Genomic DNA, 20,154 nt, shown 5'->3' with positions numbered 1-20,154 from the left:
GTCATGAGACCTAAAACTTCTGTGCACATAGCTACTGAAGGGAATGACTGAGACTGAAGGTTCCGACAGGCTGCAACCAATTTTAAACGTCTCTTGTCAGATTCAGTGTCCATGACTCTGTCTCTATCTGGAAACCTAAAAAGGTGACCCTTATCTGAGGAATCAAAGAACTTTTTGGTAAATTGATACTCCAACCATGTTTTCGAAGAAACAACACTAGTTGATTAATGTGAGATTCTGCAGAATGTAAAGACTGAGCTAGTACCAGGATATCGTCCAAATAAGGAAACACCGCAATACCCCGCTCTCTGATTACAGAGAGTAGGGCACCGAGAACCTTTGAAAAGATTCTTGGAGCTGTCGCTAGGCCAAAAGGAAGAGCAACAAATTGGTAATGCTTGTCTAGAAAAGAGAATCTCAGAAACTGATAATGCTCTGGATGAATTGGAATATGAAGATTTGCATCCTGTAAGTCTATTGTGGACATATAATGCCCTTGCTGAACAAAAGGAAGAATAGTCCTTATAGTTACCATTTTGAAAGTTGGTACTCTTACACATAACGATTCAAAATTTTCAGATCTAGAACTGGTCTGAATGAATGTTCTTTCTTTGGGACAATGAATAGATTTAAATAAATCCCCAGACCCTGTTCCTGAAACAGAACTGGCATGATTACCCCTGAAAACTCCAGGTCTGAAACACACTTCAGGAAAGCCTGAGCCTTTACTGGATTTGCTGGGATGCGTGAGAGAAAATATCTTCTCACAGGAGGTCTTACTCTGAATCCTATTCGGTACCTCTGAGAAACAATACTCAGAATTCATTGATTTTGGACAGAATTTGTCCAAACATCCTTGAAAAATCTTAAGCTGCTCCATACCAACTGAGCTGGAATGAGGGCCGCACCTTCATGCGGACTTGGGGGCTGGCTTTGGTTTCTTAAATGGCTTGGATTTATTCCAATTTGAAGAAGGTTTCCAATTGGAAACAAATTCCTTGGAGGAAGGATTAGGTTTCTGTTCCTTATTTTGTCAAAAGGAACAAAAACGGGTCTTTTATCCTGAGGCAAACTCCCTTTCTCCCCAGTGACAGTTGAAATAATCGAATCCAACTGAGAACCAAATAACTTGTTTACCTTGGAAAGAAAGGGATAGCAATCTGGACTTAGAAGTCATGTCAGCATTCCAAGATTTAAGCCACAAAGCTCTTCTAGCTAAAATAGCTAAATACATAGGCCTCTAGTTATCAAGCTGTCAACCGCAAATACGCTGGAATTCTGCTGCGTATTTGTGGCGAGCCTGATTCGCCTTAGTTATCAAAGGCTATAGACCGGCAAAAGTAGAATATAGTGACGTAACATACGATCCGCTGGACTCAGTCCGACACAGATCGATGCTTACGTCATTACAGATGCTCTGAACGCAAGTTCGGCACAATCTGACTAATTTTGCTAGTTATCAAATAACTAGCAGGTTCGCTCGCCACTTTTCCGGCCCAGCATACCTGGTTTTCAATCCGCCGCCCTGGAGGCGGCGGATGCCATAGGAATCAATGGGAGTCTGACAGCAGCGAAAGCTCATGTTCGCCGTTGTCCGATATCCCATTGATTTATATGGTAATGTCTACAACTAACACCCTAACATGTACCCCGAGTCTAAACACCCCTAATCTGCCACCCCCCACACCGCCGCCACCTAAATTAAACTTATTAACCCCTAAACCGCCGCTTCCGGAGCCCACCGCCACTCTAATAAACTGATTAACCCCTAAACCGCCGCTCACGGACCCCGCCGCAACTAAATAAAGTGTTTAACCCCTAAACCGCCGCTCACGGAGCCCACTGCCACCTACATTACATTTATTAACCCCTAATCTGCCCCCTACACCGCTGCCACAATATTAAAATGTATTAACCCCTAAACCTAAGTCTAACCCTAACACCCCCCTAAGAAATATAATTTAAATAAATCTAAATAAATATTACTATCATTAACTAAATTATTCCTATTTAAAACTAAATACTTACCTATAAAATAAACCCTAAGCTAGCTACAATATAACTAATAGTTACATTGTAGCTAGCTTAGGGTTTATTTTTATTTTACAGGCAACTTTGTATTTATTTTAACTAGGTAGAATAGTTATTAAATAGTTATTAACTATTTAATAGCTACCTAGCTAAAATAAAGACAAATATACCTGTAAAATAAAACCTAACCTAAGTTACAATTACACCTAACACTACACTACAATTAAATTAATTAAATAAATTAACTACAATTAAATAAAATTAAATAAAATTTACTAAAGTACAAAAAAACCCCACTAAATTACAGAAAATAATAAAATAATTACAAGAATTTTAAACTAATTACACCTAATCTAATCCCCCTAATAAAATAAAAAAGCTCCCCAAAATAATAAAAAGCCCTACCCTATACTAAATTACAAATAGCCCTTAAAAGGGCCTTTTGCGGGGCATTGCCCCAAAGTAATCAGCTCTTTTACCTGTAAAAAAAAGTACAATACCCCCCCAACATTAAAACCCACCACTCACACACCCAACCTTACTCTAAAACCCACCCAAACCCTCCTTAAAAAAACCTAACACTAACCCCTTGAAGATCACCCAACCGGGCCTAAGTCCTCAACGAAGCCCGGCGAAGTGGTCCTCCAGACGGGCAGAAGTCTTCATCCAATCCGAGCAGAAGAGGTCCTCCAGATGGGCAGAAGTCTTCATCCAGGCGGCATCTTCTATCTTCATCCATCCGACGAGGAGCGGCTCCATCTTGAAGACATCCGACGAGGAGCATCCATCCCGGCCGACGACTACCCGACGAATGACGGTTCCTTTAAATGACGTCATCCAAGATGGCGTCCCTTGAATTCCGATTGGCTGATAGAATTCTATCAGCCAATCGGAATTAAGGTAGGAAAAATCCTATTGGCTGATGCAATCCGCCAATAGGATTGAGCTTGCATTCTATTGTCTGATTGGAACAGCCAATAGAATGCAAGCTCAATCCTATTGGCTGATTGGATCAGCCAATAGGATTTTTCCTACCTTAATTCCGATTGGCTGAATTCTATCAGCCAATCGGAATTCAAGGGACGCCATCTTGGATGACGTCATTTAAAGGAACCGTCATTCGTCGTGTAGTCGTCGGCTGGGATGGATGCTCCGCGTCAGATGTCTTCAAGATGGAGCCGCTCCTCGTCGGATGGATGAAGATAGAAGATGCCGCCTAGATGAAGACTTCTGCCCGTCAGGAGTACCTCTTCTGCCCGGATTGGATGAAGACTTCTGCCCGGCTTCGTTGAGGACTTAAGCCCGGTTGGGTGAAGACGTCTCAAGGTAGGGTGGGTTGGGTGTGTGGGTGGTGGGTTTTAATGTTGGGGGGGTATTGTAATTATTTTTACAGGTAAAAGAGCTGATTACTTTGGGGCAGTGCCCTGCAAAAGGCCCTTTTATGGGCTATTTGTAATTTGGTATAGGGTAGGGCTTTTTATTATTTTGGGGGGCTTTTTTATTTTATTAGAGGGATTAGATTAGGTGTAATTAGTTTAAAATTCTTGTAATTATTTTATTATTTTCTGTAATTTAGTGGGGGGTTTTTTGTACTTTAGTTACTTTTATTTAATTGTAGTTAATTTATTTAATTAATTTAATTATAGTGTAGTGTTAGGTGTAATTGTAACTTAGGTTAGGTTTTATTTTACAGGTAAATTTATCTTTATTTTAGTTAGGTAGTTATTAAATAGTTAATAACTATTTAATAACTATTCTACCTAGTTAAAATAAATACAAAGTTGCCTGTAAAATAAAAATAAACCCTAAGCTAGCTACAATGTAACTATTAGTTATATTGTAGCTAGCTTAGGGTTTATTTTATAGGTAAGTATTTAGTTTTAAATAGGAATAATTTAGTTAATTATCTGAATATTTATTTAGATTTATTTAAATTATATTTACATTAGGGGGTGTTAGGGTTAGAGTTAGACTTAGATTTAGGGGTTAATAAATTTAATATAGTGGCGGCGGTGTAGGGGGGGCAGATTAGGGGTTAATAAATGTAATGTAGGTGGCGGTGTTGAAGCAAGCGAACAATGCTAGACAAATCAGAATCCAATTCTTGTTGCACTAAATTTTCCAACCAAAAAGTTAATGCAGATGCAACATCACCCAAAAAAAATGCAGGCCTGAGAAGATGACCAAAATATAAATAGGCTTTCCTTAGATAAGATTCAAGTTTCCTATCTAAAGGATCTTTAAAAGAAGTACTATCTTCCACAGGAATAGTAGTACGTTTAGCAAGAGTAGAGATAGCCCCATCAACTTTGGGGATCTTTTCCCAAAACTCCAATGTAACTGCTGGCAAAGGATACAATTTTTTAAACCTTGAAGAAGGAATAAAAGAAGTACCAGGCCTATTCCATTCCTTAGAAATCATATCAGAAATAGCATCAGGAACTGGAAAAACCTCTGGAGTAACCACAGGAGGTTTATAAACAGAATTTAAACGTTTACTAGTTTTAATTTCTCCAACATAGGTGTGTCCGGTCCACGGCGTCATCCTTACTTGTGGGATATTCTCCTCCCCAACAGGAAATGGCAAAGAGCCCAGCAAAGCTGGTCACATGATCCCTCCTAGGCTCCGCCTACCCCAGTCATTCTCTTTGCCGTTGTACAGGCAACATCTCCACGGAGATGGCTTAGAGTTTTTTAGTGTTTAACTGTAGTTTTTATTATTCAATCAAGAGTTTGTTATTTTGAAATAGTGCTGGTATGTACTATTTACTCAGAAACAGAAAAGAGATGAAGATTTCTGTTTGTATGAGGAAAATGATTTTAGCAACCGTAACTAAAATCCATGGCTGTTCCACACAGGACTGTTGAGAGCTACTAACTTCAGTTGGGGGAACAGTATGCAGTCTCTTGCTGCTTGAGGTATGACACATTCTAACAAGACGATGTAATGCTGGAAGCTGTCATTTTCCCTATGGGATCCGGTAAGCCATGTTTATTACGATCATAAATAAGGGCTTCACAAGGGCTTATTAAGACTGTAGACTTTTCTGGGCTAAATCGATTCATTATTAACACATATTTAGCCTTGAGGAATCATTTTATCTGGGTATTTTGATATAAGAATATCGGCAGGCACTGTATTAGACACCTTATTCCTTAGGGGCTTTCCCAAAGCATAAGCAGAGCCTCATTTTCGCGCCGGTGTGGCGCACTTGTTTTTGAGAGGCATGGCATGCAGTCGCATGTGTGTGGAGCTCTGATACTTAGAAAAGACTTTCTGAAGGCGTCATTTGGTATCGTATTCCCCTTTGGGCTTGGTTGGGTCTCAGCAAAGCAGATACCAGGGACTGTAAAGGGGTTAAAGTTTAAAACGGCTCCGGTTCCGTTATTTTAAGGGTTAAAGCTTCCAAATTTGGTGTGCAATACTTTTAAGGCTTTAAGACACTGTGGTGAAAATTTGGTGAATTTTGTACAATTCCTTCATGTTTTTTCGCAATTGCAGTAATAAAGTGTGTTCAGTTTAAAATTTAAAGTGACAGTAACGGTTTTATTTTAAAACGTTTTTTGTACTTTGTTATCAAGTTTATGCCTGTTTAACATGTCTGAACTACCAGATAGACTGTGTTCTGAATGTGGGGAAGCCAGAATTCCTATTCATTTAAATAAATGTGATTTATGTGATAATGACAATGATGCCCAAGATGATTCCTCAAGTGAGGGGAGTAAGCATGGTACTGCATCATTCCCTCCTTCGTCTACACGAGTCTTGCCCACTCAGGAGGCCCCTAGTACATCTAGCGCGCCAATACTCCTTACTATGCAACAATTAACGGCTGTAATGGATAATTCTGTCAAAAACATTTTAGCCCAAATGAACACTTGTCAGCGTAAGCGCGGCTGCTCTGTTTTAGATACTGAAGAGCATGGCAACGCTGATACTAATATCTCTGAAGGGCCCCTAACCCAGTCTGATGGGGCCAGGGAGGTTTTGTCTGAGGGAGAAATTACTGATTCAGGGAACATTTCTCAACAGGCTGAACCTGATGTGATTGCATTTAAATTTAAGTTGGAACATCTCCGCATTCTGCTTAAGGAGGTATTATCCACTCTGGATGATTGTGACAAGCTGGTCATCCCAGAGAAGCTATGTAAAATGGACAAGTTCCTAGAGGTGCCGGGGCTCCCAGAAGCTTTTCCTATACCCAAGCGGGTGGCGGACATTGTTAATAAAGAATGGGAAAGGCCCGGTATTCCTTTCGTCCCTCCCCCCATATTTAAAAAATTGTTTCCTTTGGTCGACCCCAGAAAGGACTTATGGCAGACAGTCCCCAAGGTCGAGGGAGCGGTTTCCACTTTAAACAAACGCACCACTATACCCATAGAGGATAGTTGTGCTTTCAAAGATCCTATGGATAAAAAATTAGAAGGTTTGCTTAAAAAGATGTTTGTTCAGCAGGGTTACCTTCTACAACCAATTGCATGCATTGTCCCTGTCGCTACAGCCGCATGTTTCTGGTTCGATGAGCTGATAAAGGCGGTCGATAGTGATTCTCCTCCTTATGAGGAGATTATGGACAGAATCAATGCTCTCAAATTGGCTAATTCTTTCACCCTAGACGCCACTTTGCAATTGGCTAGGTTAGCGGCTAAGAATTCTGGGTTTGCTATTGTGGCGCGCAGAGCGCTTTGGTTGAAATCTTGGTCGGCTGATGCGTCTTCCAAGAACAAGCTACTTAACATTCCTTTCAAGGGGAAAACGCTGTTTGGCCCTGACTTGAAAGAGATTATCTCTGATATCACTGGGGGTAAGGGCCACGCCCTTCCTCAGGATCGGCCTTTCAAGGCAAAAAATAAACCTAATTTTCGTCCCTTTCGTAGAAACGGACCAGCCCGAGGTGCTACGTCCTCTAAGCAAGAGGGTAATACTTCTCAAGCCAAGCCAGCTTGGAGACCAATGCAAGGCTGGAACAAGGGAAAGCAGGCCAAGAAACCTGCCACTGCTACCAAGACTGCATGAAATGTTGGCCCCCGATCCGGGACCGGATCTGGTGGGGGGCAGACTCTCTCTCTTCGCTCAGGCTTGGGCAAGAGATGTTCTGGATCCTTGGGCGCTAGAAATAGTCTCCCAAGGTTATCTTCTGGAATTCAAGGGACTTCCCCCAAGGGGGAGGTTCCACAGGTCTCAGTTGTCTTCAGACCACATAAAAAGACAGGCATTCTTACATTGTGTAGAAGACCTGTTAAAAATGGGAGTGATTCATCCTGTTCCATTAAGAGAACAGGGGATGGGGTTCTACTCCAATCTGTTCATAGTTCCCAAAAAAGAGGGAACGTTCAGACCAATCTTAGATCTCAAGATCTTAAACAAGTTTCTCAAGGTTCCATCGTTCAAGATGGAAACCATTCGAACTATTATTCCTTCCATCCAGGAAGGTCAATTCATGACCACGGTGGATTTAAAGGATGCGTATCTACATATTCCTATCCACAAGGAACATCATCGGTTCCTAAGGTTCGCATTCCTGGACAAGCATTACCAGTTCGTGGCGCTTCCTTTCGGATTAGCCACTGCTCCAAGGATTTTCACAAAGGTACTAGGGTCCCTTCTAGCTGTGCTAAGACCAAGGGGCATTGCTGTAGTACCTTACTTGGACGACATTCTGATTCAAGCGTCGTCCCTTCCTCAAGCAAAGGCTCACACGGACATCGTCCTGGCCTTTCTCAGATCTCACGGATGGAAAGTGAACGTGGAAAAGAGTTCTCTATCTCCGTCAACAAGGGTTCCCTTCTTGGGAACAATAATAGACTCCTTAGAAATGAGGATATTTCTGACAGAGGCCAGAAAATCAAAGCTTCTAGACTCTTGTCGGATACTTCATTCCGTTCCTCTTCCTTCCATAGCTCAGTGCATGGAAGTGATCGGGTTGATGGTAGCGGCTATGGACATAGTTCCTTTTGCGCGCATTCATCTAAGACCATTACAACTGTGCATGCTCAGTCAGTGGAATGGGGATTATACAGACTTGTCTCCGAAGATACAAGTAAATCAGAGGACCAGAGACTCACTCCGTTGGTGGCTGTCCCTGGACAACCTGTCACAAGGGATGACATTCCGCAGACCAGAGTGGGTCATTGTCACGACCGACGCCAGTCTGATGGGCTGGGGCGCGGTCTGGGGATCCCTGAAAGCTCAGGGTCTTTGGTCTCGGGAAGAATCTCTTCTACCGATAAATATTCTGGAACTGAGAGCGATATTCAATGCTCTCAAGGCTTGGCCTCAGCTAGCGAGGGCCAAGTTCATACGGTTTCAATCAGACAACATGACAACTGTTGCGTACATCAACCATCAGGGGGGAACAAGGAGTTCCCTAGCGATGGAAGAAGTGACCAAAATCATTCTATGGGCGGAGTCTCACTCCTGCCACCTGTCCGCTATCCACATCCCAGGAGTGGAAAATTGGGAAGCGGATTTTCTGAGTCGTCAGACATTGCATCCGGGGGAGTGGGAACTCCATCCGGAAATCTTTGCCCAAGTCACTCAGCTGTGGGGCATTCCAGACATGGATCTGATGGCCTCTCGTCAGAACTTCAAAGTTCCTTGCTACGGGTCCAGATCCAGGGATCCCAAGGCGGCTCTAGTGGATGCACTAGTAGCACCTTGGACCTTCAAACTAGCTTATGTGTTCCCGCCGTTCCCTCTCATCCCCAGGCTGGTAGCCAGGATCAATCAGGAGAGGGCGTCGGTGATCTTGATAGCTCCTGCGTGGCCACGCAGGACTTGGTATGCAGATCTGGTGAATATGTCATCGGCTCCACCTTGGAAGCTACCTTTGAGACGAGACCTTCTTGTTCAGGGTCCGTTCGAACATCCGAACCTGGTTTCACTCCAGCTGACTGCTTGGAGATTGAACGCTTGATCTTATCGAAGCGAGGGTTCTCAGATTCTGTTATCGATACTCTTGTTCAGGCCAGAAAGCCTGTAACTAGAAAGATTTACCACAAAATTTGGAAAAAATATATCTGTTGGTGTGAATCTAAAGGATTCCCTTGGGACAAGGTTAAGATTCCTAAGATTCTATCCTTCCTTCAAGAAGGATTGGAAAAAGGATTATCTGCAAGTTCCCTGAAGGGACAGATTTCTGCCTTGTCTGTGTTACTTCACAAAAAGCTGGCAGCTGTGCCAGATGTTCAAGCCTTTGTTCAGGCTCTGGTTAGAATTAAGCCTGTTTACAAACCTTTGACTCCTCCTTGGAGTCTCAATTTAGTTCTTTCTGTTCTTCAGGGGGTTCCGTTTGAACCCTTACATTCCGTTGATATTAAGTTATTATCTTGGAAAGTTTTGTTTTTGGTTGCAATCTCTTCTGCTAGAAGAGTTTCAGAATTATCTGCTCTGCAGTGTTCTCCTCCTTATCTGGTGTTCCATGCAGATAAGGTGGTTTTACGTACTAAACCTGGTTTTCTTCCAAAAGTTGTTTCTAACAAAAACATTAACCAGGAGATTATCGTACCTTCTCTGTGTCCGAAACCAGTTTCAAAGAAGGAACGTTTGTTGCACAATTTGGATGTTGTTCGCGCTCTAAAATTCTATTTAGATGCTACAAAGGATTTTAGACAAACATCTTCCTTGTTTGTTGTTTATTCTGGTAAAAGGAGAGGTCAAAAAGCAACTTCTACCTCTCTCTCTTTTTGGATTAAAAGCATCATCAGATTGGCTTACGAGACTGCCGGACGGCAGCCTCCCGAAAGAATCACAGCTCATTCCACTAGGGCTGTGGCTTCCACATGGGCCTTCAAGAACGAGGCTTCTGTTGATCAGATATGTAGGGCAGCGACTTGGTCTTCACTGCACACTTTTACCAAATTTTACAAGTTTGATACTTTTGCTTCTTCTGAGGCTATTTTTGGGAGAAAGGTTTTGCAAGCCGTGGTGCCTTCCATTTAGGTGACCTGATTTGCTCCCTCCCTTCATCCGTGTCCTAAAGCTTTGGTATTGGTTCCCACAAGTAAGGATGACGCCGTGGACCGGACACACCTATGTTGGAGAAAACAGAATTTATGTTTACCTGATAAATTACTTTCTCCAACGGTGTGTCCGGTCCACGGCCCGCCCTGGTTTTTTTTTTAATCAGGTCTGATAATTTATTTTCTTTAACTACAGTCACCACGGTACCATATGGTTTCTCCTATGCAAATATTCCTCCTTAACGTCGGTCGAATGACTGGGGTAGGCGGAGCCTAGGAGGGATCATGTGACCAGCTTTGCTGGGCTCTTTGCCATTTCCTGTTGGGGAGGAGAATATCCCACAAGTAAGGATGACGCCGTGGACCGGACACACCGTTGGAGAAAGTAATTTATCAGGTAAACATAAATTCTGTTATCAAGAGGACTAGTTTCCTCAATATCCAATGTAATCAACACTTCTTTTAACAAAGAATGAATATACTCCATTTTAAATAAATAAGTAGATTTGTCAGTATCAATATCTGAGGAAGGATCTTCTGAATCAGATCCTCATCAGAGGAGGATAATTCAGTATGTTGTCGGTCATTTGAAATTTCATCGGGAGAAGTTTTAAAAGACCTTTTACGTTTATTAGAAGGCGGGATCGCAGACAAAGCCTTCTGAGTAGAATCAGCAATAAATTATTTTAAATTCACAGGTATATCTTGTACATTAGATGTTGAAGAAACAGCAACAGGCAAGTACTATTACTGATGGACACATTATCTGCATGTAAAAGTTTATCATGACAACTATTACAAACCACAGCTGGAGATATAATCTCCACAAGTTTACAACAAATGCACTTAGCTTTGGTAGAACTGTTATCACGCAGCAGGGTTCCAACAGTGATTTCTGAGACAGAATCAGATTGAGACATCTTGCATATGTAAGAGAAAAAAACAACATATAAAGCAAAATTATCAATTTCCTTATATGGCAGTTTCAGGAATGTGAAAAAAATGCAAACAGCATAGCCCTTTGATAGAGAAAAAAGGCAAGAGGCATATAGGAATGGGGTTTTAAATAATGAAAATATTTGGCGCCAAGTATGACTTACAACAGCAAAAAAAAAAAAAACATCCGGAAATGACATCATTGAAGACGAAACCTTGTGAAAGGACTCGGTGTCAACTAAGATGCCGGAAGTGACGAATTTGCGTCATCGAGCGTAAGTTTGCGCCAATAAATCTTGCGCCAAAAATGACGCAATATACTTTGGCATTTTGCGCCCCTCGCGAGCCTAATTATGCCCGCGAATTTAAAATGACAGTCAATTGAAAAAAAAAAAGACTATACCCCAGGTAAGAAATAATTTTTTCCTAAAAAATGCATTTCCCAGATATTAAACGTACAGTCTGCAAAAGGAAATATACTGAAACCTGACTCATGGCACATATAAGTACAATACATATATTTAGAACTTTATATTAATGCATAAAGTGCCAAACCATAGCTGGGGTGTCTTATAACAGAGAACCTATGAAATAGATCCCCGTGAGGAAAACCATTGCATTCAATAGGTGATACTCCCTTCACATCCATCTGAAATTCACTGTACTCTGAGAGGAATCGGGCTTCAAAATGCTGAGAAGCGCATATCAACGTAGAAATCTTAGCACAAACTTACTTCACCACCTCCATAGCAGGCAAAGTTTGTAAGACTGAATTGTGGGTGTGATGAGGGGTGTATTTATAGGCATTTTGAGGTTTGGGAAACTTTGCCCCTCCTGGTAGGATTGTATATCCAATACGTCACAAGCTCATGGACTCTTGCCAATTACATGAAAGAAATGGCTTTAACTCTCTGCTCTGACAAGCAGTGGTTACAAATCTCTGTGAATATTATCACTAAATTATAAATTAAAAAGAGACCTTTCTATTTCCAGTTCAGTCTATACTACAGTTCATAAGACACATTTCTTACTTAACAGTATATTTCAATTAGTTATTTTACAGTTCACCTTTACATTTTGGATACATGATATAATCTTTTTTCCTAAAGCACTAAAACATTTTATAATTACCTGTAAACTTAATGAGAATAATTTCTCTGTCGAGAGAAGGGTGACGCACCACGCAGGCTACTTTTGTCTTGTGCTGGCTTCTAGAGGTGGTCCACGTGAAGTTACTTATGATTGTCACACTTTGGTCAGGGTGAGCTATGCTGTAATATTGAGGTGTCATCTGATGACTCTCTGTGAGGTTCCACGTGATTTCTGGTGCTGGTTTACCAGTAGCTGTGCAGCTTACAACTTGCATTTCCTCTGTGTTCTCTGGAGAGATCAGTGGATGAGTTTCCAGCTTTGGTTTAGATATTTGTGATTCTGAATATTAGATAAAAAATAAATATTACTAAGATAAGTAACTGGAAAGTAATAATTGATTTTATCACCAGAACCTATCATATTGTCATAACATTTGTTTGCTATAAAGTGGGAAAAATACCTGACTGTGTTTATTAAACGTTATTATGGAATGAGAATTAATTAATTAGCTACTGCCAAAAATAATAATAAAATATAGTATTGGTTCTGAAATTAAGTTTAAAAAAGCTAAATACTATGGCCCCAATTTATCAAGGTCTGTCGGACCTGATCCGACAGTGCGGATCAGGTCCGACAGACCTCGCTGAATATGGCGAGCAATACGCTCGCCGTATTCAGCATTGCACCAGCAGCTCACAAGAGCTGCTTGTGCAACGCCGCCCCCTGCAGACTCGAGGTCAATGGGCCGCCAGCAGGGGGGTGTCAATCAACCCGATCGTACTCGATCGGGTTGATTTCCGGCGATGTCTGTCCGCCTGCTCAGAGCAGTCGGACAGGTTATGGAGCAGCGGTCTTTGTGACCGCTGCTTCATAACTGCAGAGCTTGATAAATATGGAGCTTGATAAATATGCCTATGGGTGCAGGGGCTAGTTTTGTGATTTTGCATAGTTTCTATAAAAAAATAAAGGGCCACTATACTTGAAAATTACATACACCTTTAATGTTATTTGTTTTACCCCTGCAAACAAGTTAAACACATAGTAGAAGTACTGCTTGGGACAGATGCTGATCAAATCGACAGCGCTAGCCACATAGCTGAATTGTGCGAATAGCGCTGCTATGTGGATCTGCAGACGTTTCCACTTGGGAACAACATTGCTTTGCAGGTTCCAGGCAGTACTTCTACTATGTGCTTAACCCCTTTGCAGATGTTATCATTAAAGGGGGGACGCTACCTAGTCTCAAAATGTTCTAACAAATTAGAGAATGTAATTTTATGACGATAATGATCCGATCTCTGGTTAATTTTCTAAAAGTGCCCCGAATGCCCTCAAAATAGAAGTCATTGTTTTTTATTTAAAAAAAAAAAAGCAGCATTTTTTTAAAAATAAAAAAACTTCACTAGGCAGTTTTTGGGGTCTAAAGTTGGTGGGAGTGGGGTGTAAGAAAAGAAAAACAGCACTGAAAAGTGCCTTTACATTGCGGCATATGGGAACTGTGTGTTCCCAGTACATATATATATATACTTATATACATATATATTTATGTGTTTATGCACATATTAACACATAAATATACAGGTATATGTATATAAATCACATACATATATATTTACTAAATGCTGCCCATCGCTGTGCCAGCATCCGAACAAAGCTCCCATAGGAGCCTATGGAAGCACGCTCTCTTGAGCGCAATGCTTACTAGCACTGCGAACACAAGGTCCCGTTCTCATTGTGCTTTACCTGTAATATCAGTGCACATTAGCGTGAGCTGGTATTACTCAGTGGAGCTCTAATATCGCTTGTAATCTAGCCCTTTATATTAAAAATCTTGCTGTTGTTCATGTTTAAGGGGCATATGTGTGACTTAAAAATAGCATTTTGGTTGATTCCAACAGAGCAGTGCTGCAATTGTTTGAAGGGTATTTAAGGAAGGTTAAATATATTTGTTAATCTTAAAGGGACAGTATACACCAATATGCAGAGATGCTAATCTAAAAATCCAGTATAAAGCCTTTTAAAAAACTTACTTAGAAGGTCCTAGTTTAGCACATTTGATTAGGTTGACTGGGACACCCAGTGAAAGTAGACACTCCCCCCCCCCCCTTCCTCTGCATATGAAAAGACCCTTTACACAAACAGGAGCAAACTGGAGTAGGTATACTTCAGTATACTTCTAAAACTTTGGGGCTTGGCTAGGAGTCTGAAAATCAGCACAATGTTATTTAAAAATAAGCAAAACTATAAATTTTCCCCCCCCAAAAAACCCTCCCAGATGGGCTATATAAATGGATAATCTACAAAACATTTATGCAAAGAAAAATCTAGTGTATTATGTCCCTTTAAGGGAATATGAAACCCACCCAAAAAATATTTTGTGATTCAGACAGAGCATACAATTTTGAAAAAAGTTTAAAAACAAAGTTCCTTTAAAGGAATTTTTAGCAGTATAAAGACTTATATTACATGGAACTAGATGAAACTAAATTAGATCCCCAATGCCATAATTGCTTTTGTCATTATGCGTATTGTCCAAATGAAAACAAAAACAGTATTAGATTATTATTATTATTGTTTCAGTATTACATAATTAATCAACAGCATGTGAAGTGTCAGATGTTTTTTGAAAAAGAAATCCCCAGAAATAAATCATTACAAGAATTGAGGATTGGAAAAAACAAAATCATTGCTATTAGATTTGTATGTGACCCGAAACTATAATTTATGATAATCCCCAGGGGAAAAACCTCTGGGTGACATTTATAGGTAATTTCCACATTGTTGAATTTCCAGCTCTCATTACTGTATTTTCATTTCTCTCTTACAAATATGGGGAAACCTACCATAGTTTCATATATTTCCTTTTTGAAATTTATAGAAGTAATATGTCTCCATTGCAGAGGCGTAACTAGAAACCACAGGTCCCAGGTGCAAGAATCTAAGAAGAGCCCCCCAACCCCCCAAAAAAGTGAATTTGATACATATCTTTTTTTTTTTTTACATTTAACACAGAAAAAAAATGTGAATCAGATTATATGTCTGCAAAAGGAGGTACCCTGTGCCCACAGTCTGTGAGAAGGTCTGACCCCCTATTACTGTATATAGTGACACTGTTTAACCCACCAGTACTGTATATAGTGAGTCAGTGACACAGTCTGTAATCTGCCGGGTAGATGGCTGGCCTGACCCTACCCGCCCCAGTACTTTATAAAGTGACCACAGTAGTCTGTGACATGGTCCAGCCCCCCCGTACTGTATATAGTAGTACTGTATAGTGACACTGTTTACCCCCTCCCCCATGCTGTAGTAACAAGGTCTGTAATTTACTGGTTCCACAAACATACACACACACACATACATGCATAAATACACACACAGCCACATACATACATACACACATACACACACACACACACACACATACATGCATAAATACACACACAGTCACATACATACACACAAACATACACACACACACATACATGCATAAATACACACACAGTCACATACATACACACAAACATACACACACACACATACATGCATAAATACACACACAGTCACATACATACATACACACACACACACATACATGCATAAATACACACACAGTCACATACATACACACACACACATACATGCATAAATACACACACAGTCACATACATACACACACACATACATGCATAAATACACACACAGTCACATACATACACACACACACATAAATGCATAAATACACACATACATGCATAAATACACACACAGTCACATACATACACACACACATACATGCATAAATACACACACAGTCACATACATACACACACACACATACATGCATAAATACACACACAGTCACATACATACATTCACACACACAGTCACATACATACATACACACACACACATACATGCATAAATACACACACAGTCACATACATACACACACACACATACATGCATAAATACACACACAGTCACATACATACATACACACACACAGTCACATACATACACACACACATACATGCATAAATACACACAAAGTCACATACATACATACATACACACACACACATACATGCATAAATACACACACAGTCACATACATACACACCCATAAACATACACACACATAAACACCAATGGGTAAAACAGAAACACTAACCCCTGTAGTCAGAGACACTAGTGAAGCATCATGTCATACTCACATGATATCAGTGCAGGCAGTGGCAGGTCAATGTTTTTTATTTAAAAAAAAAAAAAAAATTTTAAGCTGGGCCCCCACCCTTGGGGGCCCATTCGCAATTGCGACCTCTGCACCCCCTATAGTTTAGTGCTTGCTCCAATGTAGAGACATTTGATTTACCCTTAAAACATTTAATTTCTGAGTAGGAAAAAAAATCATTGCAATGCTCTATCTATCTATCTATCTTTATATCTATTTATCTATCATCGATCTATCTAGTCTGTCTTAAATTGCCTTAATTCAATTATATTGTAAAATATATGAAATACATATCTTAAGGTAAAACATGATATAGTCAATCAAGGTAGGAAGTTAGCATAATATAGTTGGTTAATAACACCTTTTGATAAAATATAATTTTTTTACTCTTTGCAAATTAAGGCGAATACAAACCTATTATCATAACAGCTTTTGGCTTCAATAATGTATTGTATTCGTATTTAGTTTTCAGTGGTCATATTAATGGCACTTCATTAATTATATTTAAAACATTTCAACCCATAGGTGGTGGCGGTATTAGGGTTCTAAATAATAAAACTTTAGGGTACCAAAAGTTGATGACAAAACTAAATATCAAAAGTTTAGGAGTACTGGTGTGGGGACCTAATTTTCAACTGGTCCTATAAATGATTATTTTTTCCATCCCCTCTCAGCCTCTTGCACCTTTATCCTTGCTTTAAGTAGAGCAAATTCAGGAGCACATGCACCTTTGAGTTTTGGGGGTGCTGCAATATTGAATTGGGGAACACAGCATCCCATAGAGCTGTATCTGGCTACACACTATGCTTACCATCACACCTTGCTTCTCCCTATATTGAGGTACATAATTAACAGAATAAGAACATTATGGTTGTTTACCATTGTAAAAAAGCTTCCAATTTACTTCTATTATCAAATTTGCTTTCTTCCCATGATTTTCTGTGTGGAAGAGATACCTAAGTAGGCATCTGGAGCACTGCATGGCAGGAAATAGTGCTGCCCTCTAGTGCTCTTGCAAATGGATAACATTCTTGCAAAACTCCTGCCAAATAGTGCTCCAGAAATGGAATGGATCCTAAGCTTGTGTCCCTGCTTTTCAACAAAAGATACCAAGAGAACAAAGAAAAATTGATAATAGAAGTAAATTGGAAAGTTGTTTAACCCCTTAACGACCGAGGACGTGCAGGGTACGTCCTCAGAAAAAAAGGCAGTTAACGCCTGAGGACGTACCCTGCACGTCCTCGGTGTGGAAAGCAGCTGGAAGCGATCCTGCTCGCTTCCAGCTGCTTTCCGGTTATTGCAGTGATGCCTCGATATGGAGGCATCCTGCAATAACCTTTCACGGCCATCCGATGCAGAGAGAGCCACTCTGTGGCCCTCTCTGCACCGGACATCGATGGCCGGTATCGTTGGTGGGTGGGAGCCGGTATGGGAGGTGGGTGGCGGCCATCGATGGCCCTGGTCATGTGGAGGGGGGCGGGATCGTGGGCGGGGGAGTCCGGGGGGCGCGCGCGGGCGTGCGCACGTGCACGAGGGGGCGGGCGCGTGCACGGGTAAGGGAGCGGGTGGGAACCGCTACACTACGGAAAAAATGTGTCCCCAAAACACAAAGTGGGACAAATAAAAAAGCCCTTGTGTGATTTAGGTGGTGGGGGGGTGGGGGGCGATTGAGCTACACTACAGAAATTAAAAAAAAATAATAATTAACATTTGATTGTTCAAAATGGGTACTGGCAGACAGCTGCCAGTACCCAAGATGGCCCCCAATAAGGCTGAGAGGGAGGCGTAGAGAGCTGTTTTGGGGGGGATCAGGGAGGTTGGGGGTTAAGGGGGGGATCCTAAACACAGCATATGTAAATATGCTTTTTTTTTTTCTTTCTTTAAAAAAAAAAAACTTTTATTTTAGTACTGGCAGACTTTCTGCCAGTACTTAAGATGGCGGGGACAATTGTGGGGTGGGGGAGAGAAGGGAGCTGTTTGGGAGGGATCAGGGGGTGGGATGTGTCAGGTGGGAGGCTGATCTCTACACTAAAGCTAAAATTAACCCTGCAAGCTCCCTACAAACTACCTAATTAACCCCTTCACTGCTAGCCATAATACACGTGTGATGCGCAGCAGCATTTAGCGACTTTCTAATTACCATAAAGCAACGCCAAAGTCATATATGTCTGCTATTTCTGAACAAAGGGCATCCCAGAGAAGCATTTACAACCATTTGTGCCATAATTGCACAAGCTGTTTGTAAATAATTTCAGTGAGAAACCTAAAATTGTGAAAAAATTAACATTTTTTTTTTACTTTGATCGCATTTGGCGGTGAAATGGTGGCCTGAAATATACCAAAATGGGCCTAGATCAATACTTGGGGTTGTCTACTACACTACACTAAAGCTAAAATTAACCCTAGAAGCTCCCTACATGCTCCCTAATTAACCCCTTCAATGCTGGGCATAATACACGTATTTTGCGCAGGGGCATTTAGCAGCCTTCTAATTACCAAAAAGCAAAGCCAAAGCCATATATGTCTGCTATTTCTGAACAAAGGGGATCCCAGAGAAGCATTTACAACCATTTATTCTATAATTGCATAAGTTGTTTGTAAATAATTTCAGTGAGAAACCTAAAGTTTGTGAAAAAATTTGTGAAAAAGTGAACAATTTTTTTTATTTGATCGCATTTGGCGGTGAAATAGTGGCATGAAATATACCAAAATGGGCCTAGATCAATACTTTGGGATGTCTTCTAAAAAAAAATATATACATGTCAATAGATATTCAGGGATTCCTGAAAGATATTAGTGTCCCAATGTAACTAGCGCTAATTTTGAAAAAAAGTGGTTTGGAAATAGCAAAGTGCTACTTGTATTTATGGCCCTATAACTTGCAAAAAAAGCAAAGAAGATGTAAACATTGGGTATTTCTAAACTCAGGACAAAATTTAGAAACTATTTAGCATGGGTGTTTATTGGTGGTTGTAGATGTGTAACAGATTTTGGGGGTCAAAGTTAGAAAAAGTGTGTTTTTTTCCATTTTTCCTTCATATTTTATAATGTTTTTTATAGTAAATTATAAGATATGATGAAAATAATGGTATCTTTTGAAAGTCCATTTAATGGCGAGAAAAACGGTATATAATATGTGTGGGTACAGTAAATGAGTAAGAGGAAAATTACAGCTAAACACAAACACCGCAAAAATGTAAAAATAGCCTTGGTCCCAAACGGACAGAAAATGGAAAAGTGCTGCGGTCATTAAGGGGTTAAAATCACATGCTCTATCTGAATCATGAAATAAAAAATATGGGTTTCATATCCCTTTAAACATTGCCTTACAAGTAAAAAAAAAACTCACCATCATGGAGAGGAATCATCAGCTAATTTTACTGAGAATTATATTGTAAAGTAAATGCCTTTCCTCCACATAAAGTATATTACTGAACTCCCCTTAATGAGAAAGACAGTTGCCAAGTTAAAAATGCTTTGAAAACAATCCATGAGGGCCCTCTTAATACTAACAAAGCATCTTAGAGAATCTCACCAGACCAGAGGGCTATAGAGATTGGGGCCCCAAGCATAAACATGCAGAAGTTCACTAACCATCACTAGGGTTGCCACCTGTCTGAGAATGACCCATACAATTAGTGTTTCCATTTGTGTGTCCGGGTTTAAAGATGAGTTAGGCTCAGACATGCAAATGTCAGGTTTTCCTGGGGAAAATCCATAGCCAAAAAAGGTGACATTGTGCACTTGCAACATATTGTACATGCCTATAGTTAATTCTCTCTTGTGTGTGTGTGTGTGTCATTTTATGGGAGTGTATATGAGTGTGTAGTGTGACTGTGTGTGTGTCTTTGTGTGTGAGTGTGTGTCTTTGTATGGGAGTGTATATGAGTATGCAGTGTGTG

At 40.5% G+C, this 20,154-nt stretch overlaps 1 protein-coding gene across 1 annotated transcript in view; it reads right to left on the bottom strand.

Annotated features, from left to right (window-relative positions):
* LOC128651496 (OX-2 membrane glycoprotein) overlaps positions 1-20,154 on the bottom strand; it is a 67,135-nt gene that overhangs the window by 34,789 nt on the left and 12,192 nt on the right. The window contains exon 3 of the mRNA XM_053704531.1: positions 12,061-12,360. Within this exon, the coding sequence (XP_053560506.1) occupies positions 12,061-12,360 (300 nt within the window). The remainder of the gene's footprint in view (positions 1-12,060; positions 12,361-20,154) is intronic.

Source organism: Bombina bombina, chromosome 3 (genome assembly GCF_027579735.1).
Source record: "Bombina bombina isolate aBomBom1 chromosome 3, aBomBom1.pri, whole genome shotgun sequence".
Taxonomy (NCBI): domain Eukaryota; kingdom Metazoa; phylum Chordata; class Amphibia; order Anura; family Bombinatoridae; genus Bombina; species Bombina bombina.
This window is presented reverse-complemented; position numbering and strand designations above follow the sequence as displayed.